Source organism: Pteropus alecto, unplaced genomic scaffold (assembly GCF_000325575.1).
Source record: "Pteropus alecto unplaced genomic scaffold, ASM32557v1 scaffold38, whole genome shotgun sequence".
Taxonomy (NCBI): Eukaryota; Metazoa; Chordata; class Mammalia; order Chiroptera; family Pteropodidae; genus Pteropus; species Pteropus alecto.
In genome coordinates, this window is record NW_006442512.1 from 2,269,791 (window position 1) to 2,294,240 (window position 24,450).

At 44.0% G+C, this 24,450-nt stretch overlaps 1 protein-coding gene across 3 annotated transcripts; it reads left to right on the plus strand.

Moving 5' to 3' along the window:
- Window positions 1–781: 781 nt before the first annotated feature.
- On the plus strand, window positions 782–18,205 carry STOML1 (stomatin like 1). 3 transcript variants are annotated; one of them, XM_006922640.3, is made up of 7 exons: window positions 782–1,015; window positions 2,539–2,645; window positions 3,703–3,852; window positions 4,170–4,373; window positions 12,218–12,434; window positions 12,886–13,092; window positions 13,621–18,205. In XM_006922640.3, the coding sequence occupies exons 1-7, from the start codon at window positions 883–885 to the stop codon at window positions 13,812–13,814; spliced, it is 1,212 nt and encodes a 403-aa protein (XP_006922702.1). In that variant the 5' UTR covers window positions 782–882; the 3' UTR covers window positions 13,815–18,205. The 3 variants fall into 3 exon arrangements, with proteins under 3 accessions (XP_006922702.1, XP_015453220.1, XP_024896168.1); XM_015597734.2 differs by lacking the exon at window positions 2,539–2,645 and having other exon boundaries at window positions 877–1,015; XM_025040400.1 differs by lacking the exons at window positions 782–1,015; window positions 2,539–2,645 and adding an exon at window positions 2,666–3,621.
- The last annotated feature ends 6,245 nt before the right edge of the window (window positions 18,206–24,450 follow it).

Here is a 24,450-nt window from a genome sequence, read left to right on the forward strand (position 1 = left end):
GGGGCATGAGGAGGCAGACTGGCATGTGGCTGAGACGAGGAAAGCTTTATTAATTTATTTGCTTGTTTTGGAAGACAGCCTCCCTCAATGTCCTATTGCAAGTTAATGCTTCTCAAAGTAAATTCACTATTTGAATTTGGGTTTTCTCAAGCCATGGAGAGGCAAATTACCTCTGAGAACCTGGATCGAAGAGTGTGCTATTCTGGACCTGCAGGGCTGAGGATCTATCTCACCTCTATGATGCTTGGAGGGCCTGCCCTGTGATAGCTCTGTGCTAACTCCTCATTCCTTACTCTGTCGTGTTCCCTGAAGTCTGCACACGAAATTGCTCTTTTTTGTGCCAAAGTTCAGACCCTCTTGCCCCACCTTGACCACAGTAACCTAATCAATTAAGAAATACTGAGACCCATCCACTCTGTGCCTGTCCTTGCTTGCTGGGCTGTGGGGACACAAAGTGGAAAATTTTGCTGACTATGCCCTGGAGAAATTATAATTCTAGATAAGCACCCCCTCCCCTCCCAATACACATACCCCCAGTCGAGCTTGGAGAGGGAGTGCTGAGAAAGCTTGTACCATTTCCTTGATTCTGGAGAGGATTTGGCTCCTGAGGAAGCCAACTACTCCTCTTGCTCCCTTTCTAAAGCCGAAAGGGAGCATGCAGGAGGATGGCCTTTAGGCTCCCAAGAACTCAGGCCTCCCTTCGTTCTCGCCTTGTGGCCGCAGATCGGTCCTCCTAGCGCAGGGGGCGCTGTGCGACGGCGGGAGCTGGGGAAACAGGAAGCGGCGGCCGGTAAGGGCGGGGCGGTGTAGGTCCCGGCCAGTCTAACCCGGCAACGCACAGGCAAAGGTGTACCCTCGAAGGTGTACCCTCTGCCAAGAACCATGCTCGGCAGGTCTGGGTACCGGGCGCTGCCCTTGGGGGACTTTGACCGTTTCCAGCAGTCGAACTTCGGATTCCTAGGCTCGCAGAAAGGCTGCTTGTTTCCGGAACGGGGAGGCGTGGGGACAGGGGCTGGTGAGTAGCCGCCCAACACAGCAGACCTGGAGGATGGGGTGGGGAAACGACCGCATCTCCAGGCCCGACCTCTGCCTCTAGAAGTCTGCCGATCTCGCGCCCTAGCATCCTAAGAAGAGGGACCGAGAGAAGGGACACGATGTGAAGAGAGGCCGGGACCGGGCGCTGGGATACTAGCGTTGATCTGCAGTTCTGTGGGGCTGCAGCCCCAGACATCTTCTCATCTTCTCATCTTCTAAGAAACTTCGCCCCAACTCTCAATTCCTCGGCTCCTATCAGCCCTTTGGGCCAGGGCAGAGGTTTCAAGTTCCCATTTTGACTAGAAAGAAACCAAAGTCTAGGCGTAGAAGGTCATCAACACGCCAAGGGGCACTTGGCTGCAGAAAAGTGACAGAATCTTCACCCCCAGGGCACCTCTAGCCGCCCTGAGCTTGCACACCTTCCCTTTTGCTGATGGAGATGCACAAGCCAAAAAGGCCCCCCGGCTGCCTATGTGTCTGCTCTGGCCCTGTCTTCTTCCAAAGCCTTGAGTCACACATTCCAAATCCCCCATTCCTCAGCCTCGCACCAAATCTTGGAGGATTTGGTTCCTTCCTGACCCTCCTGTAATGACAGCTTCCCCATCCAAAGGTCCTTTCCTGCAGGGGCCACGTGGATTCGAGCCAGGCGGGAAAGGAGACTTAGTATCCTGGGACTCCGGAGAGGGAGGATGGAGCAGAGGCTCCTGTCTGCTTCCTGTCCAGGGTTGAGAGGGGAGGAGAGCAGAGACGACCTCATCCCAGATTCTGAGGCTGTCCCAGCTTCACTCCTATCCTGGGCTCCTGGCTCTCCAGGGGCCAGGACCTCTGGCATAGATGAGCCTCATCTTCCTAGTTCCCTCCTCCCTTACCTCCCACCTGAAGCTCTTTAAGTGAAGCATGCATTTGATGGTCCTTAGGGCATTAAAATGTAGTGAATTGTGAGCTAGGAAAAACATCTTAGCCCTCACCTATGGCTCCTATTGGTGAACCATTAATTCATCTCTTTAGGCTAAAGCATTATCTGCAAAAGGTCACCTTGAAAGCACACTTCTCAGACTGATGGTAGAGAAGGGATGTGTTATGCCAACAGCATTCAATTCAGCTTAGCACAAAGATGCCCACGTGCTCCTGGCTCTGTGCCAAGTATGGGAAGGCACTATAAATTAGACAAGAAGGTTGACTCCCTTTCAGTCCAATGAGGAGAGCATCCCATGATTTGGCTGCTCACATCTGATGGCTGTTGTCCAGCAGAGAGTAGTCGTATGAGGGTGGGACATGAGATACATTAGTTTTGATTTGTGGGAGGAGGGAACAGTTTTTAATTAACACCGCCCAAAGATATGGGAGTATTAAGCAAAGGGGCAGATTGAGATTCCTGAGAAGGAAGGAGCCGCTTACTGGAGAGGTGGGCACAAGGCACATTTGACCACATTCACACTGTCTGCAGCTGTCCTGCCAGACCCAGTGGGCATCCCTTGACTGCCTCAGTTCTCTTGTTACCAGGTGTGCCTCAGACCTGGCCCTCCTACCTTTGCCATGGCCTCATCAGTTTCCTGGGGTTCATGCTGCTGCTGATCACCTTCCCCATTTCTGGCTGGTTTGCCCTGAAGGTAAAGCTGACTGGATCAACTCCAGGGTGGTTTGGACCACACTGAGAGCTTTGGCATTGATTGATGATGGACGAATTCCCCATCCTCTGCCCCCTTTCCTTAAATGGTATAATACCACACTTCTGTTAAATGAGTGGGGCAAGGATTGTTCATTCTCATCTTTCAGATGAGGAAAGTGAGGCTCAGACTTGTCTAGTCATGCTGGAAGCCAAACTCCCAAGTCCTGGTGTCTGGACACTGGCCTTGAGGTGCACACATTTTATCGCCAAATTTTCTTCCCTTTGGGTTAGGCTAAATTGGAAATGAAAAACACTCAAGTTGCCCCAGCAGGTTATGAGTGATAGGTATTCAAGCTTCGTTTCCCATCGTAAAGATGGGAAAAGGACGAACTATAGTCGAGGATCACACCTGAAAGCTGCAGTGAAGGTGTAAGCCCAGACATGCCCTGCCCTTTGTGTGGCCCTAGACCATAGTCAGCTTTTCTGGAAAGCCTTTGGGTTTGGTGTGGTCTGGAAGGGAGTCCTTAGAAGGTCCCAAATCCTAGTCCTAAAACTGTCACTGAAACAAGTATTGTGTGACCTTGGGTAAATCACTTCACCTTTCTGGGCCTTCATTTCTCAGTTTGGACGTATTTGCTTCTGTGGAGACTCTAAGGACCTGAAGTCGATGAAGCCCTTTGCTTGTGGTTGTTGGTAGAGCAGTCCAGCCTTTGCTCCTAACTTATCTAAGGGCAGAAAGTTTCCAAGTTTGAGTCACATCTAGCTAGCATCAGACCACAGAAATGAAACATTCCTCTGAGGATTGAGTAATACCGTATGGTAGTTGAGAACATAGCTTCTGGAGTCATTCAGAGCTGTATCCAGATCTTGCCTGTTTCACTTACGGGCTGTGTGATTTTTGAGCAAGTCACTTAACCCCTCAGAGCCTTGGTTTTCTCATCTAAAAACGGTGTTAAGGATACCTGACACTGTCCAGGGTGAGGAGAAGAGAGGTGAGGGAGGGCCATGGGCAGACATCATTGCCAACCTGGGCTCACCACTCTTGCCATTGTGGACAGATCGTGCCCACCTATGAGCGGATGATCGTGTTTCGACTGGGCCGGATCCGCACCCCTCAGGGACCTGGCATGGTTCTGCTCCTGCCCTTCATTGACTCCTTTCAGAGGGTGGATCTGAGGACACGAGCCTTCAATGTCCCTCCCTGCAAGGTGAGGGGCTTCTCATTTCCCCTGGACAGAGGGAGTGGGGGTTTGTACGGAGGGTATTCTGGGTGCCAGTACCTTGGCCTGAGAGTAGCCCTCAGGGGCAGGGGGAGGGGAGGGGAGAAGAGACCAGAAAATCAAGACCGGAGGCTGGGAGGACATCCTTGCTCCGTATATCTAGCCCCGTGTACTTGTGGACACCATTTTGTCCATGAAGCACTAGCTACCAGACAGGTGGATCAAGCTGGGTTGTCTCAGTGGGCTTGACCTCCCTGCAGCCCCAGTGCCTTGAGTATTTCCTCTTTCATGGCCTCCCCTAACAGTTGGCCTCTAAGGATGGGGCTGTGCTGTCCGTGGGGGCTGATGTTCAGTTCCGCATCTGGGACCCAGTACTGTCAGTGATGACTGTGAAGGACCTGAACACAGCCACGCGCATGACGGCCCAGAATGCCATGACCAAGGCCCTGCTCAAGAGACCTCTGCGGGAGATCCAGATGGAGAAGCTCAAGATCAGCGACCAGCTCCTGGTAAGCAGCTTCTCATAGGGCAGAGTTCAATGGCTGGCATCTGGGCCTGGCTCTTCCTGCCAAGGTGTTTTAAGCAAAGCACAGAACACTCTGGGCCTCAGTTTACCATATGCCCAAGAGTGTGAAAGCCTCTGAAGAGCCAGTGATCTGGGTGGGACTATGAGTTGGGGAACGGAAAATGGGCACAGACCATAGTGATCTGGAGCAAACTAGTCCCTGAGAAACAGGCGCTAACAGTGGCCTGACATAAATTCTTGCAGGCTGCCTCTGACTGCCAAGGTTTTGCCCTTTACTGCTCTGTGGGTGTTGCCATGACAACACTTGGCCTCAGGGGCCCTCTGCAGATTTGGGGCAGGTAGGTAGGTGAGAGGAGCAGGGGCATGCCTGGCTCATTCACCTTCTGGGAATTTCCGTGCTCCATGGTGTAGGTGTAGCACGTGCAATTTTGTGGTTTTGTGTTCCTCGTTCTGACAACGAAAGGACATAAGGATATTTGGACCTTTTTCCGGCCTCTTCTCCGTGTGTGAGCAGTTATCTATACTGGAATTCACCTCAGATCTTTGTTACAAGATACGATAGAAATGGAGACACAGTATGTTTCCTGCTCCCATGTCCCGATGGAAACTTGGGTGAAGTTTTTCCTCATTTTCCTCAGCTCTGCTTTCTCCAGGAGACTGGGGTCAGAGGACAGGAGGAGGAGTTGGGTAATGCTAGTCCTGGAAGGCCCAGTCCCTGCAGGAAGTAAATCAACCAACTGGTAAATTCTTCAGAAAACTACTTGTGACAGTAGCAATCGTTGTCACGTACAGAGCATTTTATAGTTTACAAAGTCTTTTTGCCCATCCCAGTGTATCTCAGCTTTATATGTCACTGCAAGGGGGCCAGTATTATTGTTTTATTTGGAGGGAGGGATTATTTGACATGCCTCTGAGAATCATGGTCCAAAGCAGAGCTGGGTCAGAGCCAGATCAACTGCTCCCCTACCCCCAACCCAGTGCTCGATCTTTTTTTTTAACTTTTAAACATTTTTCAATTACAGTTTACATTTAATGTTATATTAGTTTCAAGTGTACAGCATAGTGGTTAGACATTGATATAACCTACAAAGTGATCTCCCAGAATTCTTGATACCCACCTGATAACATACATAGTTATTACAATATTGACTATATTCACTGTGTGTACTTCACATCCTTGTGACTATTCTGTAACTGCCAATTTGTATTTCTTAATCCCTTCACCTTTTTCACCTAGCTACCCAATGCCCCTCCCACCTCGCAACCATCAATTTGTTCTCTATAAGTTTGTTTCTGTTTTGTTCATTTTTTTTTTTTTTAGATTCCACATATAAGAGGAATCAAATGGTATTTGTCTTTCTCTGTTTGACTTATTTCACTTAGCTTACTACCTTCTAGGTCCATCAATGTCGCTAATAGTAAGATTTCATTCTTTTTTATGGCTGAGTAATATTCCATTGTATATATGTACCACCTCTTTTATATCTAGTTGTCTATTGATGGACATTTAGGTTGCTTCCATATCTTAGCTATTGTAAATAATGCTGCAATGAACATACGGGTGCATATATCTTTTCGAATTAGTGTTTTGGATTTCTTCAGATAAATAACCAGAAGTGGGATTGCTGGGTCATATGGTAGTTCAATTTTTAATTTTTTAAGGAATCTCCATACTGTTTTCCATAGCGGCTGCACCAGTTTCCAGTCCTATCAACAATGCATGAGGGTTCCCTTTTCTTCACATCCTCACCAACAGTTGTTTTTTGATTTATTGATGATCGCCATTTTGACAGGTGTGAGGTGATATCTCATTATAGTTTTAATTTGCATTTCTCTGATGATTTGTGACATTAAGCATCTTTTCTTATGTGAGCCATCTGTATGTCATTTTTGGAGAAATGTCTATTAGGTCCTCTGTTCATTTTTTAATGTGGTTTTTCTTTTTCTTTTTCTTTTTTTTTTTTTTTTGCTTTTTCGTTAAGTTGTATGAGTTCTTTATATATTTTGGATTTCACCCCTTATGGGATGTATGATTGGTGAATATCTTCTCCCATTCAGTAGGTTGACTTTTCATTTAGTTGATGCTTTCCTTTTCTGTGCAAGAACTTTAGTTTGATGTAGTCCCATTTGTTTATTTTTTCTTTTGTTTTCCTTGCCCTAGGAGACATAGCCAAAACATATTGCTAAGAGCAATATAAGAGTTTACTGTCTATGTTTTTGTCTAGTTTTATGGTTTCAGATCTCACATTGAAGTCTTTAATCCATTTTGAGTTTATTCTTGTTTGTGATATAAGAAAGTGGTCTAGTTTCAGGTTTTTACACGTTATCTGTCCAGTTTTCCCAACACTATTTTTTGAAGAGACTGTCTTTACCCAATTAAATATTCTTGCCTTCTTTGTCATAGATTAATTGGCCATATAGAAATGGGTTTATTTCTGGGCTCTCTATTTTGTTCCACTATGTGTCTGTTTTTATGCCAGTACCATGCTTCATAGTATAGATTGACTTAAGGTGACGTGATACCTCCATCTTTGTTATTCTTTCTCAAGATTACTTTGGCTATTTAGGGTCTTTTGTGGTTTCATACAAATTTTAGAATTATCTTAGTTCTGTGAAAAATGCCATTGGTATTTTGATAGGGATTGCATTGAATCTATAGATTGCTTTGGGTAGTATGAACATTTTAATGATGTTAATTCTCTTTTTCCATGGGTACGATATATGCTTCCATTTATTTGTATCTTTAATTTCTTTCTTCATTGCCTTATAATTTTATGAGTACAAGTCTTTTACCTCCTTGGTTAAATTTTTCCTGGATATTTTTTTGATGCAGTTATAAATGGGATTTTTTTTCTTAATTTATCTTTCTGAAGTTCTCTGTGTATAAAAATACAACCTATTTCTAGATATTAATTTTGTATTCTGCAACTTTTTTCCATTTTTCCATTCTAGTAGTTTTTTTGGTGGAATCTTCAATGTTCTCTGTATATAGAATTATGTCATTTGCAAATAATGACAGTTTTACTTTTTTCCAATTTAGATACCTTTTATTTCTTTTTCTTTTCTGATTTACTGTGTTGATTTTCAGTACTATGTTGGTTAAAGTGGTGACAGTGAACATCCTTATCTTGTTCCTGATCTTAAAGAAAAAGCTTTCAGCTTTTCACAGTTAGGTATGATGTTAGCTGTGGGTTTGTCATATATGACCTTTATTGTGTTGAGATATGTTTGTTCTATCCTCACTTTGCTGAGTGTTTTTATCATAAATGGGTGTTGGATTTTGCTTTTGGGTGTTGTCAAATGCTTGGATTTTGTAATGGATGTTGTCAAATGCTTTTTCTGCATCTAATGATATAAATAATGATTTTTATCCTTCATTTTGTTTATTGATTTGCAGCTATTGTACCAGCCTTGCATCTCAAGAATAAATCCCATTCGATCACAGTGTGTGATTTTTTAATGTATTGCTAAATTCGATTTGCTAATATTTTGTTGAGGACTTTTGCATCTAAGTTTATCAGAGATATTGGCTTATAGTGTTTTTGTTTGTTTGTTTGTTTTCTAGTGTCTTTTTCTGGTTTTGGTATCATGGTAATGCTGGCCTCATAAAATGAGTTTGAGAGTTTCCCTGTCTCTTGAATTTTTTGGAATAGTTTGAGGATAGGCATTAATTCTTCTTTCAGTGTTTGGAAAATTTATCTGTGAAGCCATTTAGTCCAGGACTTTTGTTTGTTGGGAATTTTTTGATTACTGATTCAATTTCATTAGTAGTGGTCTGTTATGATTTTCTGTTTCTTCCTGATTCAGCCTTGGGAGATTGTATGTTTCTAGGAATTTATTCAGTTCTTCCAGATTGTCCATTTTGTTGGCATATAATTGTTCGTAGTATTTACTTAGAAGTTGTCACTTCTCTTTCATTTCTGATTTTATTTATTTGGGTCCTCTCTTTTTTTCTTGATGAGCCTGGTTAAAGCTTTATCAATTTTGTTGATCTTTTCAAAGAACTAGCTTTGGTTTCATTGATTTTTTATAATATTTTTTAGACTCTTTTTTATTTATTTTTGCTCTGATCTTTATTATTTCCTTTCTTCTACTCACTTTGGGCTTTGTTTATTCTTTTTTTTTTTTTTTTTTGTAAGGTTAGATTGCTTAACTGAGATTTTTCTTATTTTTTGAGGTAGGCCTGTCTTGCTCTGAATTTTCCTCTTAGAACTGCTTTGGCTGTGTCCCATAGATTTTTGGGCCATTGTGTTTTCATTTTCATTTGCCTCAAGGTTTCTCTTGATTTCTTCCTTGATCTTGTTGTTAACCTATTCATTGTAGAGTAGCATGTTAGTTAACTTTCATATATTTGTGTGTTTTTCAGTTTTTTTCTTGTAATGATTTCTCATTTCATACCATGGTAATTGCAGAAGATTGTTGATCTGATTGTAGTCTTAAATTTATTGAAACTTGTTTTGTGGCCTAACATGTGGTCTGTCTTGGAAAATGTTTCACGTGACCTTGAAAAGAATGTATAGTCTGGTGTTTGGGAATGAAATGTTCTAAAAATATTTATTAAGTCCATCTGGTCTAATGTATTATCTAAGGCTGCTGATTCCTTGTTGATTTTCTGTCCGATTGTTTATCGATGTCAATAGGTTGTTACGGTCCCCTACTATTATTGTCCATCTCTCCCTTTACATTTGTCAATATTTGCTTTATATATTTAGTTCTCCTATATTGTGTGCATAAATGTTTATGAGGATATATCCTTTTGTTGGATTGATCCCTTTATCATTATGTAATGTCCTTCTTTGTCTCTTAATAGAGCCTTGTTCTGAAGTCTATTTTGTCTGATATATATTGCTACCTCAGCCTTTTTTAAATTTTCATTTGCATAAAATATATTTTCCATCCATTTACTTTCAGTTTTTGTGTGTCTTTCAATCTGAAATAGGTCTCTTGTAGGCAGCATATGTATGGGTCTTGTTTCTTTATACATTCAGCTACCCTATGTCTTTTGATTGGAACATTTAATCCATTTAAATATAAAGTAATTATTGATAGGTTTGTAGTTTTGCCATTTTATTATTTGTATTTTTGATTTCTTTTTCTTCTTTTTAAAGAAGTCTCTTTAACATGTCTTGTAATACTGATTTGATGGTAATGAACTCCTTTGGCTTTTTCTTGTTTGGGAAGCCTTTTATTCTAACTTTACTGGGTGGAGTAGGTCCTTGCTTTTCATCACTTTGAATATTTGGTGCCAGTCCCTTCTGGCCTGCAAAGGTTTTGTTGAGAAATCAGCTGACAGTCTTATGGGAGCTCCCTTGTATGTAACAAACTGCATTTCTTTTCTTGCTTTTAAGAGTCTCTCTTTGTCTTTAACCTTTGGAATTTTAATTATGATGTGTCTTGGTGTGGTCCTCTTTGGGTTCATCTTGTTTGGGACTCTCTGTACTTCTTGGACTCATGTCTGCTCCTTCAGTAGGTTAAGAAAGTTTTCAGTCATTATTTCTTCAAGTAGGTTTTCAATCCCTTGCTCTCTGTCTTCTTCTTCTGTACTATGATGCAAATGTTGGTACACTTGATGTCCCAGAGGTCCCTAAATTATCCTCATTTTAAAAAAATTCTTTTTGCTGTTCCAGTTGGGTGTTTTCCATTACCTTGACTTCCAGATTACTGGTTTGATCATTTGCTTCATCTAATCTACTGTTGATTCCATCTAATGTATTCTTAATTTCTGATTGCTTCTTTTTTATGATTTCTATTTCTTTGTGTAAGTTCTGACTGAGTTCATTTAGTCTTTTTCTAAGTTCATTGCCAGTACTCAATCTTATAAAACTCAGATAATAAGTGATAACAAGTTTATTCATGGAATCACATTCTATTTTAATTTACTTTTAGGAAGAGAAAATTAACCTCAGCCTTTTGCACTTGGCTTTGGTACACAAAGCCAAGAGAGGCAGTTGGCGGGGAGTCAGTCTCACACCAGGTTGTCAGAGTCAGTTAGGGTTCATTGCCCAGACTGAACTGGCCCCTGGTACAGTCAGGTCAGTGCCTGTGGTTAAAATGAAATCTCAGGAAAGCCAGTATACCTCCCTTAAGCCCCAGTTCAGGCATAGATTTCTCATTCTCCCTTTTTTGCATACATTTCATCTGGAGGGATTGTACATTCCCACCTCTCACTTGCCAGGCCCTCCTTACCTGCTCTAGGCCAGCTACTTCACTCTTCACTGCCCTGGTCTAGCCTCTCCACACACACTCCCCGCCCCCACCATCACTCTTTGTAGCAGGCTTTACAGTCCTACTCAAGAGAAGAAACACTAGAACAAGAACTCTTTCAACTTCCTCCATTGTCACCTCTTCAAACTCATTAACATCTGTGCTACTTTTCTTGCCTCTTTGGAAGCATCCACTTCTGTCTGAGGCTCATCCCTGCACCAGCAGTGCTTTGGGCCCGGCTCCCTCCCTGCCTTCATCCTCTCTTCTTTTTGCCTTTCTGCCTCTCTTCCTTTTCCTTCTTCCCCTCCTGTCGTTAGTCTAGGCTTCCCTTAGGCTCATAACATAGACATCATGGTGACCTCCCTTTTGCTAACACAGAGGACACCTCTCAGTCCTTCCTCTACTTCATCTGGTGGCAACCTGTGACTCTGTGGACCCATCCTTCTCTTACTCCTGATCGATTGATCAATCATCTGCTTCCCTGGGCTTTTATTTCTCTACACCCCTGCATCGATCCTTCCATCTTGGTCACTCCTGTTACTCCTTGTTCTCCTGCCCTTCAGTTTCCAGGTTTCCCTCAGTGGTCTCTTTTTACCTATGACATGGGGAGAGCTCATCTACCCAGGGCTTTTTGCTACCTCTTGACACTGTTTACAACACTGTGCTCTGCCCCATTTTCTCCTGCACCCTGTACTCAGTTATTCAACTGCCTGTTAGACAGTTGACTGTGCCATACACACCTCAAGCTTAATGTATTAAAAAAGTTACCATCCCTCTTGTCCTCACCCCCAAATCTGTATCTCCCTCTGTGTGTCCTCCTAGATAAACGTCCACACTCATGATCCATGTGGGAACCCACATCCAGTAACCTGTCTTCTCTGATTTCTTCTCACCACCCTCCCTGTTACCGCACATCCGGGCAAATGACCACTCTGGTGGTTCTCTTTCTCTAGTGTCTTGCTGAAGCTTCATATAGTTTGCAGAGTTGTGCTCCTTCCTTGGTGTATTTTGGCTTCACAGCTTGACACCAGATCCATATTGTTTCTGCCTGCGATTTGAAACAACATCCTATTTGGTCTCCATTCCTCCACCCCGAGCCGCCTCCAATTCAGTGTCCATGTGGCAGCCAAGAGAATCCTTCCAACAAGCAAGTCGCTTTGTCACTCCCTGCTAAACTCCTCTCTGGGGCTCCTTGTACCTCAGAATAAATCCAAGTGAACAGGAGCAGCTGTCTCTGACCCCTCAGCTATTTCTAATCCCTCAGCCCACACTTGAGCCAAAGGGAACTCTGGTTACTCGCAGTTCAAGAACATTCCAGGTTCTCTTGTCTGGGTTTGTGTACATGGTATTCGCATTGTCTAGAAAGGTCCTCCTTCCCTTGATGCCCCTTTACCTGGATAACTTCTCCTCCTGACGTCACCCCCTCACTGCCCCATGCCCTGCCTGGCCTCACAGCTGGGTTGTAATTGCCCATGTCTGTGTTCCCAGTCGGAAACCGCTCGAGGGCAGATGTGGTGCCTCATGTACCTCCATGTCCACGTGTGGCTATACCTGCCTGCCCAAAGAAGGATCTCCGGAAAGATGTGTCGAATAAATTCCATTTCTTCCCACCTTGTCCTCCAGCTGGAGATCAACGATGTGACCAGGGCCTGGGGGCTGGAGGTGGACCGCATGGAGCTGGCTGTGGAGGCCGTGCTGCAGCCGCCCCAAGACAGCCCCGCTGGACCTGGCCTGGACAGCCCCCTTCAGCAGCTGGCTCTCTACTTCTTGCGGGGGGGCATGTCCTCAGTGGCAGGGGGTACCCTGCACCCAGGGCCAGATAAGGAGACTCCAGAAAAGGGTAAGAGGCTCAGTAAGGCACTCAGCTTAGTGTCCAGCACAGGCTGAGCTTTGTACTTGCTCCCTTAACTAAGCACCTTTGTGCAGTCCATACCCTGTTCATCCATTCAGGCTACCCCAATTCTAGAGCTGACGAGGGCTAAGGCAGTAGGAAGAGTCCAGGTATTTGTGAGTGTGTGGAGGCCTTTAGGAGTCTTCATGGGAGAAAGCAACAGCATCTGGAAAAGAGTTTTAATTCCAAGGCTGGAGTACCTTAGAAATGGGGTGTGAGACTTAAGGTTGAATACTCAAGGGTGACTTCTTAGCGGAGAAGGGGGTTGAACACAGACCTGAAGGGGATGTAAGAGGGAACTGCCACAAAGGTACAGAGGCCACAGTGATCCTGACATTGGCAGCATATTGACCTCTCCTCTCTGCCTCCTTCCCCAACCCTGTGGGCCACCCCTCAACAGATACCTTGGAGATGGTGAATGAAGTTGAGCTGCCTGCCCATCACGGTGTTGGGCCCAGTTCGAAGCAGCCTGCGGCCGAGGGGCTGCTCACTGCTCTACAGCCCTACCTGTCTGAGGCCCTGGTCAACCAAGTTGGGGCCTGCTACCAGTTCAATGTCATCCTGCCCAGTGGCACCCAGAGCACCTACTTCCTGGATCTCACTTCAGGTGCAATTGCCCTCCCTGTCCTCTCCTTCCCACCAAGGTTGCTTGTAGCAGCCCTTTCCCCAGTCCTGTTTTAGACTGCCCCTGCTCCTGCCAACAATTTCGGGTGAACCCATAGCAGTCGGGGGACCCATATACCATTTGCAGACAATGGTTATCCAGTCCATTGTGTCCCCACCCTGTACTCATCAGCAGGACAACTCAGAAAGCAGAGTTTCCTGTACCAAGAACCCTGCACATGTTGCAGGCCTACTGAGTGCCAGGCTCTGTGCTGAGCACTTTTCATGCATTCTCTCACTTACTTCTCACCATGAGCCTATGACTTAGAGGTTATCCCCATTTCACCAGTCTGGAAACTAAGGCTCTGAGTGGTCATATAGTCAATAGGAATTGAACCCAGGATATTGGGACCTGAACACTTAACCACTACTCTCCACTCCTCCCAGTGGGATGTGCTAGCCCCTTTTTCCCTGTTGCATAGCTGTCGCATAGCTTTTCCCCTACTAATGCTTAGTTTTTTTCTCCCCACAGGGCAAGGGAGGGTGGGATGTGGGGTGCCCGATGGCATCCCTGACGTGGTGGCGGAGATGGCCGAGGCAGACCTTCGGGCCCTGCTGTGCAGGGAGCTGTGGCCCTTGGGGGCCTACATGAGTGGACGGCTGAAGGTGAAGGGCGACTTATCTGTGGCCATGAAGCTGGAGGCTGTCCTCAGGGCCCTGAAGTAGCAGCCTTGGTTGACTGACTATAGCCCAGTCCTAACCTGGCACCAAGCCAGGGGGCGTCTTGCTGGAGGATGCATTGGCACTGCACCTTAGATGGAGGCTGGGAAACACCAGAGGCTAGGAGAGGCTGAGTCGGGCTACCCTGCCCTTCTGACCTACAGTGGTTCTCTGGACAACCCTTTGCCCATCCCAATCCTTGCCGATTGTCCAGCCCTGAAGTGGGCACACAGCATGATGACAGGAGGGCCAGGTCTCTCTGCTCTGCTGGCTACCTGACTAGAGAGACATGGCCCACAGAAAGCCCAACGGCAGTTGGTTTGGTCCCAGTGTGAGGGAGTAAAGCACGTGGCTCAGGTTCCCGGCTCTAGAGTTGGGGGGATCAGAGAGATTGGCAGTGGGAGATGGCCACCAAGAAGAGGTCACCGCATTGGGAAGGATTTGGGGATCCGGCTGGGCCCGCCTTACTAATTGCAGCCTGGGTCCAGGCCAGTGGGTTGGGGATTGGAAAGAGGGGTGCCTGCTCTTCCCTTGGCCCTAAAGACCTCTTGGCTTGTTTACCGGCTCTGTCTTGCATGCTTGAGGGGCCAGTCCAGGGCCTAGGGTAGCTCGAAAGGGAGCCTTGCCCTTCCTGTGCTTCTTAACAGAGGTTTGAAAACTCAAATGTAGTGTTTACAGTGTATTGGAGAGCAGTGGGGAGAATGGAGGTAGTTGGTTCCCCAGGCTATGCCCTTATTCCTGGCCAGCCAGGGACCAGGGCCTTGAAGGCTGACACAGGCCCTCATGATGCTCTTGAATCACCCACAGCTCCCCTTCCTGCGGAAGGTGTCACAGCCCCGGGACAAGAGTGGGCACTCATGTTCTTTATAGTTGAAAAGGAAGTTTGCCATGAAAGGGTGCATATGGGTGTGTTAGAGCTGGTCCAGGAAACGACCTAATGTGGGGCACGGTAAAGTCACCACATTTAGGTTAGGAGATAGGGCTGCTCTCAGCTGCTTCTGTTGCACTGTGGGTCACTTTCTCCACTAGTAGAAGGGCAGGAAGTGGACATGGAGGTTTGGCCTGGCCCAGCTCTGGGAGCCTGGCCTGGCTTTCTGCTCCAATGCTCCAGCCCAAACCCCAGAGACCTCAGAGGAGGGGCTTTTCTCCATTCCTCAGAAATGAATCAAAAAAAAAAAAAAAAAAAAAGAAGAAGAAGAAAAACAAATCACTTCTTGAAGTTTGTGAAACTCCACAGAAATCCAAGTTCTCCCTTTGAGGACCCTCTCCCTCAGGGCCCTCTCCAGCTTCCTTGGCATCAGGCGCTGTCCACTTCACCCTTTCATTCCTGCCAGTGCCTTGTGCCTCCTCTTGTACTCCCAGCAGAGACCACACACCCATTGGGTTCAGGTTACAGCTCCAGGGCCCCTCCCCAGAGGGCCCAAGCCCCTGCCTGTTGCCCCTCTCTGCCCACCTGGAAGCCACCCAGCCAGGGCTGTCTGCCCAAAAGCCTGCCTTCCCATTCCTGTCTTGCTGCCCGTAGGCCTAGTGGGACATGATCTTCTTTGCTGTCACCTGGGCTCCCTCTCCACTCTGGGGCTGTCATCATGCCTCTTCCCCACTGCCTGTGTCACTATTCTTTGTACAAGTGCTTGCCCTCCATGAGCTTCCTGTATGAGTGAGTCATTTCTGTTTCCTCCATCACTACTGCACACAGCACACCAAGGGTTAATGGACATCTTCCTCTGAAAGCTTAGGGGAAACCGAAACTTACAGACTCTCTGTGGGCGTGAGAGGATCAACATAACATTTAGGGGAAACTGAAACTTGTGGATGTAGGTGGTTGAAATCAGACCTGCCGCCCACCAGTAATACCTGGTTCTGGGGATATTCGCCACTCCTTGGCAAGGTCAGCACTCTAGGAAAGAGAGCCCACAGGCTCAGGAGCCTCTATGCTTCAGGGGATTGAGCAGACCTTGCAGTCTCCACAAGAGGAGGAGGGGCACCAAACAGGGTTTGGGGAGGAAGAAGGAAGGTGTCAATCAAAGGCTTCTTGAGTAGGTGATACCTGAGCCTTGCAGCTCTGTGGGCAAGAAGAAATGGGGAACATTGGGCAGAAGGGAAACCCCCTGTGAGGACACAGAAGAGGCAGCTGGGCCCCTCTGATTTGGGGAACTAGAACCTAAAGTATGAGGGGGGATAAAAATAGTAAATGTTAACTGTGTACCAAGTATGTCCCTGTGCTGTACTAGACACTGCCTATGTGTTAAAAAGTTATGCTATGTTGATATATATAATATATAATACATAATATATAATGTATTATGTTGATGTTACTTTTTAAATATTTAAATTTTGAATAGCTACTACAGTCACTGGTTCAAAAATTTTGAAAAATTGAAAAGGTATACTAAGTATTATCCCTCATACAACTGACTCCATGAATTTCCTACAAATTCTTCTAAAGTATCCCCTGGTATTACTTTCTTGGTTATTCTTCCAGGAGTTTTTTTTTTTATTTTTTTTTAACATATATACAAGGAAATCCAAATATGTATCTTCTGGGTTTTTATTACACAAATTGCAACCTAGCAAGCATAGTGTTGCTTTGTTCACTTAACATTACCCCTTGAGGCTTTTTTCATATTAGCTAGGACACACACACACACACACACACACACACACACACACACACACACACACACACTCACTTTCCCCATTTGGTTTTGTAGTTAAATAGGATTCTACTGTATGGGTGTATCATAATTTATTTAACCTGTTTTGCATTGACGGACATTTAGATTATTTTTTGAGTTTTGCTATTTCAAACAATGTTGTAATAATCTTTAACATATGCTATTTCAACTATGATTGAGTTTATACGCAGAATAAAATCCTAGAAGGGAAGTTGCTAGTTCAGGGCATTTGTAATTTAGTATATATTGCCCACATGCCCATTTTATATTCCCAACATCAGTGATTGAGAGTGTGTTTTTCCTCATAGCCATGCCAACACAGTGCATTATTAAAAGTTTAGATTTTTTGAGTCGTGTTAAGTGAAAAATTGCATCTCTAGTTTCTTAAAATTGTTCAATTGTTTATTTTTAAGACTTGGATTTTCAGTCCCAGCAAAATTATGGTTTTTTTTTTCTATCTTCCTCCAGCATTTACTTTTTAAAAAAGTATAATACAATAAAATGCATCCATTTTAAATGTAGTGCTTGATGTGCTTTGACAAATGTGAACACTTGTATAACCACCAGCCAGCACAATCAAGATATAGAATGTTTCCATCAACTCACAAAGTTCCCTGTGTCTCTTCTCAGTCAATCCTTGTCGCTCCCTCTCCTGAGGCTCAGGACACCAGTGATGAATTCTCTGAAACTATTGATTAAATTTTACTTGTCTAGAACTATATATAAATTATACCATACAGCATGTACTCTTGTGTCTAGTGTCTGTAGTTTTTATTGTTAGTAATATTCTGTGTTTTGTCCTGGTCTCAGCCTATCAATAACCAGTGTTGTGCTCAGACTAGTCCTTGTCTGAGATCTTACTAGTTCTTACGAGCTGCCCTTCAGCAATAACCATCAGGAAACTGAAAAAATACCGGTTTATTACTCACAGGTTTGGCAATTAAACAACACACCTCGGGCCACACATTGAGGTCAGGTGGGTACAGAGCAAGAGCATGCGCACAGGCCAGGGATGCTGCTTTTATTGGGATCCAGGGTGGCGACCTACGGTTCCACAGGCTCAATCTTTATTGGTGAATTTAAAATAGAGTTGGAACTAAACCAGGGAATGAGGGCGGGGACGCGGGGGTGGGGGTGGGAAGTAGCCTAAATGGTCAGTTACTGAAATCAACCAAGGTCTCTAAAACCGAAGCCTGGATATTGTGTGACCAGTGCTGTTGAGCCTCTGTCTATGCACGCACTTGTGAAGTGTCTGTTCAGATATTTTTTTTCCATTTAAAAAATAGGTTATCTTATTGATGTCATTAAGAGTTCTTAGTATACTCTGGACTCAAATCTTTTAGCAGGTATGTATATTTGGACTATTTTCTCCAAGTTTGCCTTTCTAACTTGATGCTTTAACTTGACAAGCAACAGTTTTTAATTTTGATGAAGTTCAACCTATAATTTTTTAATGGTTAGAAATTTTGTGTCCTATATCTTGGAAGTCTTCGCTCATTTCAAGATCTTGAATATTTTCTCCTGTGTTTTCTTCTAAAAGTTTAGATTCAGCTATTAGTTTTAGGTTTGTGATTCATTTTTACTTATGGTGTGAGGTAAAACGTTGAGGTTCTTCTCCCCCACCGCTCCCCACATGGTAATCCAATTGTTCTAGCACTTTTTGTTGAAAAGATATCTTCTCCATTAAATTATGTTGAAGCCTTTTTATTGTGCTTTCTCTTATTCGGAGTAAAGTTGAACATTTTGTTGTATGTTTAAGAACCACTGTGTTTCCTTTTCTGTGAACTGTCATTTAATTGACTTTGTCCATTTTTCTGGGTCTGGTTGTTTCTATTTATATTTTTGACATCTGGGAGCACTTTAAATACATCAGAGAGAAGGTGTTATTGATATGAGTTGTAAATTTCTTTTTTTAAAACTCAATTTCTTATTTGTAGTTTGACTTTGATATTTTTCTGTGAAATTCGAACAGTGTATTTGAATTGACAAGTATTTTATTTTAAGGCTTTTAGATTTTGATTCATAAGTAAAAAGCCTTCATTCTGAGACCATAAAAGAATTCCCCTTAGTCTTTAATTTCATTTTTTTACATGTAAATTTTTAACCCGTTTGGAATTTAAATGAGAGAGAGTGTAAAAGAGGAAATTTCTATAGGAAGAAAAGGTAAGATCTTGAACCCTGATGGAGGCATTAGCTGTGCACAAAAAGTGAGCCCACCCTGGAGAAAGAAGGGAGAGTATAAGGATGGGGTAGTATGCACCCACCCTGATGTCCAGCCTACAACATGGGGGTTTGGCTCTGGGATGTTGATTAACTGTAACAAAGTCAAAGGAAAGAAATACTGGTGGTAAAATCTTAGTCATCGCATCACTCGCACAGGCGTCTTTGGGTTAGCCCCTTGGTGAGGCCTCTAAACCAAACACCATGAACCAAAGTGATGAGGAGGTGAGTCCTTGGCGAGATTTGTTTGTGTGTCGGAGGCTGGGAGAACATTTCTGGCTGTTTTTTGTGAATGGTCCTTGATTCCCATCCTAAGCCAGTGGATTTCAGCTCACCAGCCAGGACAACTGAGTCTTTAAGTGATGACCGAAGGCCAACACCCTCAATACTGGTGAGGAGAAGCTGGGAGTGCGAGATGCACCTGCAAGGCCAAGGCAGGGTTGGGAGTCGTCCTAGAGAACCTACGGGTCCTGAATGGAAGGGAGCAAAGAATTAATTCACCCAGCTTGTTTCACAAATGGGAAGACCGAGGCCCAGCAGACCCAAAGACAACCCTTAAAAAGGGATTTAGGGTGGAGCTGGGCTCTGCATTAATGGAGATCATATAGCAGTGGAATTGGCTTAGAATAAAGAGGGTCTTGAGATCTTGGGATTTTTGTTGCTCTGCCTATCCTGACTCCACTGTACAGGGTTGGGGGGCAAGGGGACAAAGTCTCTACCCCCACTGCCCCAGATTAGGTCTTGAGATCTTGGGGTTTTTGTTGCTCTGCCTAGCCTGACTCCACTGTACAGGGTTGGGGGGAAGGGGACAAAGTCTCTACCCCCACTGCCCCAGATTTGCTGACAATCACTAAAGAGAGGAGGGAAGGGGACAGGGAGGAGGCAGAGGACAAAGAACCTCGCCCACCACACCCCTCAGCTGGGAGCTAACTCCCCTGGACTGAGAGTCCAACTTGCTTTCATTGACTTTCCAGAGCCTAGCATAGTATGTGCCATAAAATAAGACTAGCAACATGTTATTAAAACTTGTTGAATAAGATGGTGTATTAGATTTGTTGAGGAAGATGGAGGTAGAGAGAGACAGATGCGAGGAGAGAGATGGTGATAGGATAACAGACACAAAAATAGAGACAGGAAAAGGGAGATGGGAAGGTGAACAAGGAGGAGCAAAACAACAGGGAAGCAAGGACAGAGAGGAATTAGGAGCCAAACCCCACTGGGTCTGCCACAGTGGTGCAAACAGAGCCACATGGGTCACTGGTGAGGGGCTGGAGTCATCCTGGGGAGAGTAGCCAGAGGCCTCTCTGGATGCTTTGGCTTTCTGGTCTGAGTCTCCGGTTTCCCTGAAGGGAACCCACAGAAGCCTGGTTATGAGCTTGTGGCACCATCTTGTGGCTATTTGAGGAATAGCTGGTTTTCTCGTTCCAGGTGTAGCTTTCAAAGACTCGGAAGGATCTCAGAGGGCAATGGAGAAAAAGTGAAGGGAGGAAAGGAGCCTGAGGCCCAGGCCTGAGAAATGTTACCTGGTCTGTCCATTCCCATGTACATTCACACATACACATCACTGTGTGTACCTAGGCCCAGAGTGAGCTTGGCAGCGATGAAGGTTAGGGAGAGAAGTCGGGGGTAGGATGGTGGGAGGGTTTGGTCAAGAGAAATTGAGGAAAGTTGACTAATGTGACTCAAACTACAGATCATGGAGTTAAATCTGTTAAGTGGGGCTAACTATATCAAAGGCTATTTTAAGATTTTCCTAGGATGTGGTACTATTACTTTTGGAGGTTCCTCCCCAAATCAATTATAAAAATATGCAGAATTGCTACTTTAAATAGAACATATTACTGTAAAATAATATGAAGTGATTTTCATAAGTTTGCTTTGGAAATTATTTGGCTAAGAGTAAGTCATTTATAGTATAATTATCTGCACATTCTCAACTCCTTTGGCATTCATTTGCATTCTTGAAGTACAGAGTTAAAAAAAAATCTAATCTAAAAGTTATTCCCAGATATAATGAAATTCTCATGAACACTACATTTAATGATTAAAGAAGTTGGCACAGAATTAATGACATACGTTAACAACTGATGATATTTTTTTAAATATTTGATTAAACATTAGTTAATTTGGGTTATTCCAAAGTTTCTGCATTTTGGAGCCAGAGTTTTCTCAGGTTTTAAACATTTATTTAGGTCCCTGAGAAGCTGGGCACTGTAGCCTTCAGGACTGGCTACCTTACCTGAAAAATGAGTGGCTCTGACTATACCTACCCTATAGGAGAGCTATAAAGAATAAAAAATGGATAATAGAAGAAAGCACAGTGCCCAGTAAACTCTAAGCACCCAATAAAAAGTAGTAGATATTATTAAATATATCTGCACACACATACTCACATATTCATCTATTCATTCATTTAAAAAAGTGTATTAGGCACTTTCTCTGTGCAAGGCAATGTTCTAGGTGCTGGGATAGTAATGAACAAGGTGGAATTTACATTCTAGTTGGGAGAGTTTGACTTAAACATTAAAAATAAAGTCGTGCAGTGTGTTAGGCCATTAGTGCCTTGGGAGAGAGCCTGGCATATTCTAGAACAGCAAAGAAGCCAATGTGGCTAGAGTGGAGAGCAGGGGCAAGTGGAAGGAGATGAGGCTAGAGTTGAAGAAGGGGCCAGTTCGTGCAGGGCCTTCTAGGCCACTGCAGGGATTTCTGTGTGATGGGACGCTGCTGGAGAGTCCTAGCAGAGGAATGTGAAAGACAGTATACAAATGGATAATGGCCAGACCACATATAAAAATAGAGCTCTGACCCATGACCTGTAGCCACCTGCTCAGAAAACTAGCCTCTCATACAATAACCAGCCCAGGAAGTTGGCCTGCTGGAAGTCAGACTTGCAAGAAGCCAGACTGCTATCTCTGGTGACAATCCAGGAAGCTAAACAACAATCAGCCCAAATAGTCAGGACTTGATTCATAACTGACAGCTTCCCTAATTTTTGTCCCTGTTTCCAACTTAGGACTAGACAGAGAAAGCCAAATATGAACCTTAACCAATCACATAGGATGCCCCACTTCTGGTGAGCCCACTGACAGCTTCCCCAGGCCACCAGCCTTCCTTTTTTCTTCTATAAAGCTTTCCCACTCTGCCTCCTCTGAGTCTCTGCCAACACAGTGACAGGACTCTCTCCCTTGCTAGAATCATCTCTGAATACATAGCCTTTGCTTTTCTCATTTGGCTTGTCTTCATTTATTTCCACAAATGATGGGAACTGCCTAAATGCCGCTCTGTTGAGAATAGACTGTACATAAAATCATGTAGACCCATTAAGAGGCCATTGGAAAAATCTAGGCAAGAGATGAGAGTAGCTTGGATCAGGACTGTAGCAGGACAGGCTATGAGAAGGGGTTGGATTCTAGTTATATGTATTTTAATTTTTTTTTTAAAGTTCGAAATTATAGATTCACAGGCAGTTGCAAAGATATGCAGAGAGAAGTCCCATATACCCCTTCTTCAACCACACCCCTTCGACATCTCATATAACCATAGCACAGTATCAAAACCAAGAAACTCACATCGGCACACTCCACAAAGTTCATTCAGATTTCACCAGTTATGTGTACACTTTGTGTGTGTGTGGCTCTATGCAATCTTGTCCTATGTGGAACCTAGAGTAACCACAACAATCAAGATGTTGTATATCATCACCATGAGATCCCTTGTGTCATCCTTTTATAGTCACACCCCTCCCTTCCCATTCTTAACCTCTGATAGCCAGTAATCTGTACTCTGTCTCCATAAATGGAATCATGCAGGTTGTTTCTTTTTGAAGCTGGCTTTTTCATTTAGCATAACTTCCTGGAGAGTCATCCAAGCTATTGCTCGTATTAATGGTTAATTTTTTTTTCAATGGTTAATCTTTTTTCATGAGTAGTATTCTATGGTATGAATGTACCACAGTTCATTTAACCATTCACTCATGAAAGGACATCTGAGTAGTTTTCAGGTTTGTGCTATTACAAATAAAGCTGCTGTGAACGTTTGTGGACAAGTTCCTCCGTGAAAAATAAGTCTTTATTTCTCTGGGATAAATGCAATTACTGGGCCTTTGGTAAGTTTATTTTTTGTTTTGGAAGGAACTGTTTGTATTTTGAAAATAGAGCCAAGGATCACCTGTTAGACTGGATGTGGGTGTGAGAGGAAAGAGAGGAGTCAGGCATACCTTGAAATGAAGTAATACACTTAGAACAGTACTGCAGCAGTGTAGGGGCTCAGTTAATGTCAGCTACACAAGTGACGGCAAACACAACCCAAACTATGGAGCAATGAGGAAACCCACAAGGCACTACAAGCCACGGACATTGTCTTAAAAGGCAGTAGGAGGTGACGTCAGAAACAGCGGAGAGAAGTTCCTAGATCTCTCCCCTTGAAACAATAATAAGCTGAACATCTAAAACTCAACAAAAAAACACCCAAACTGCACACCAGCACGTCTGAGCATGGGATCTGCGCATAAGAGCTACCACAGATCAGAAACCCGAGTATCAGGCGGTGGACTGAGAGAAACAAAGAGCTCCCTGTAGGAGGAGGGGGAAGGGAGAAGGTGCAGAGGCTTCCCTGAACAACCCTGCCTGGGAATGCTGTGAGCTCCACACAGCCAGTGGCAGTGACCAGTCATCAGGGAAGAAGGCAGAGAAACGAGGATGGCAGAAAAGCAGGGACAGCAGAGAAATGGCAGTTGATTTTTACCAGCCACGGTTGCAAAACCAAAGCTGAGCCACAGTTCCCAGCCCCCAACCCAGGGAGCCCCTTCCCCCATACCCTCCAAGACAGAACGCCAGAGAGCCCCAGGGGAATCTGAACAAATGCTACCGAAACTATCGCTAACACTGACAGGAACTGAGACTGAGGGTAGCGAGTGTGATTAAACAACTATAAGGAAATAAAAGACATTATTAAGACTTTATATAAAGGAGAGATCCAAGAGACTTAGACGCCACCTACTGGAAACCAAAAGAAAAATGCCTTTGCAACAGGCTAGAGAGACCATTATATAATAAGTCATCTTTCTGGAAAAAAAGCATAATACACTTCCATTAATGTCCATTAAACACCATGGACAATCAAGATGACAAGGCATCTCAGAAAGAAAGAGAAAGATCTCCAGAAAATAAGCTTACAGACATAGAAATATACGACTTAAATGATAGAATTCAGGATGATACTTCTGAAAAAACTCAATGAGATCCGAAACGAATCATATGAACAATTTCAAGAACTGAAAAAAAAAACAAAACACAACAACTAGATGAGCAGAATGAGTTCTTTAGCAAGGAGATTGAAACTCTCAAAAAGAACTAAATAGACCTTCTGGAGGTAAAGAACACACTGCAAGAATTGAAAAAGTGAAATAACAAGCTTGGAAAATAGAGTCGACCAAATGGAGAAAAAGATCAGTGATATCAAAGACAGAAATCTAGAAATAAATCAGAAGGAAGAAAACAGAAACTGAAGAATGAAAAAAAAAAAGTGAAAGAGAAATACAAAAACTAGCTGATACCATCAGGAGAGGAAACATAAGACTAATGGGCATTCTCAAAGGAGAGGAAAAGGAGCAGGGATTAGCAAGCATTTTCAGATAAATAGTTGATGAGAACTTCCCAAATCTAAGAAATGAGCTGTAGCTTGGAATTCAAGAAGTCAACAGAGCACCCAATTATCTCAACCCCAAAAGGCCTTCACCAAGATACAGT

Bases quoted from the DNA above. Each gene is read 5' to 3' on its own strand.
- STOML1 (XM_006922640.3), top strand. From the start codon at position 883: ATGCTCGGCAGGTCTGGGTACCGGGCGCTGCCCTTGGGGGACTTTGAC. The intron at 3,853-4,169 runs GTGAGGGGCTTC...CTCCCCTAACAG, and splicing joins TCAATGTCCCTCCCTGCAAG to TTGGCCTCTAAGGATGGGGC. The intron at 4,374-12,217 runs GTAAGCAGCTTC...CTTGTCCTCCAG, and splicing joins AGATCAGCGACCAGCTCCTG to CTGGAGATCAACGATGTGAC.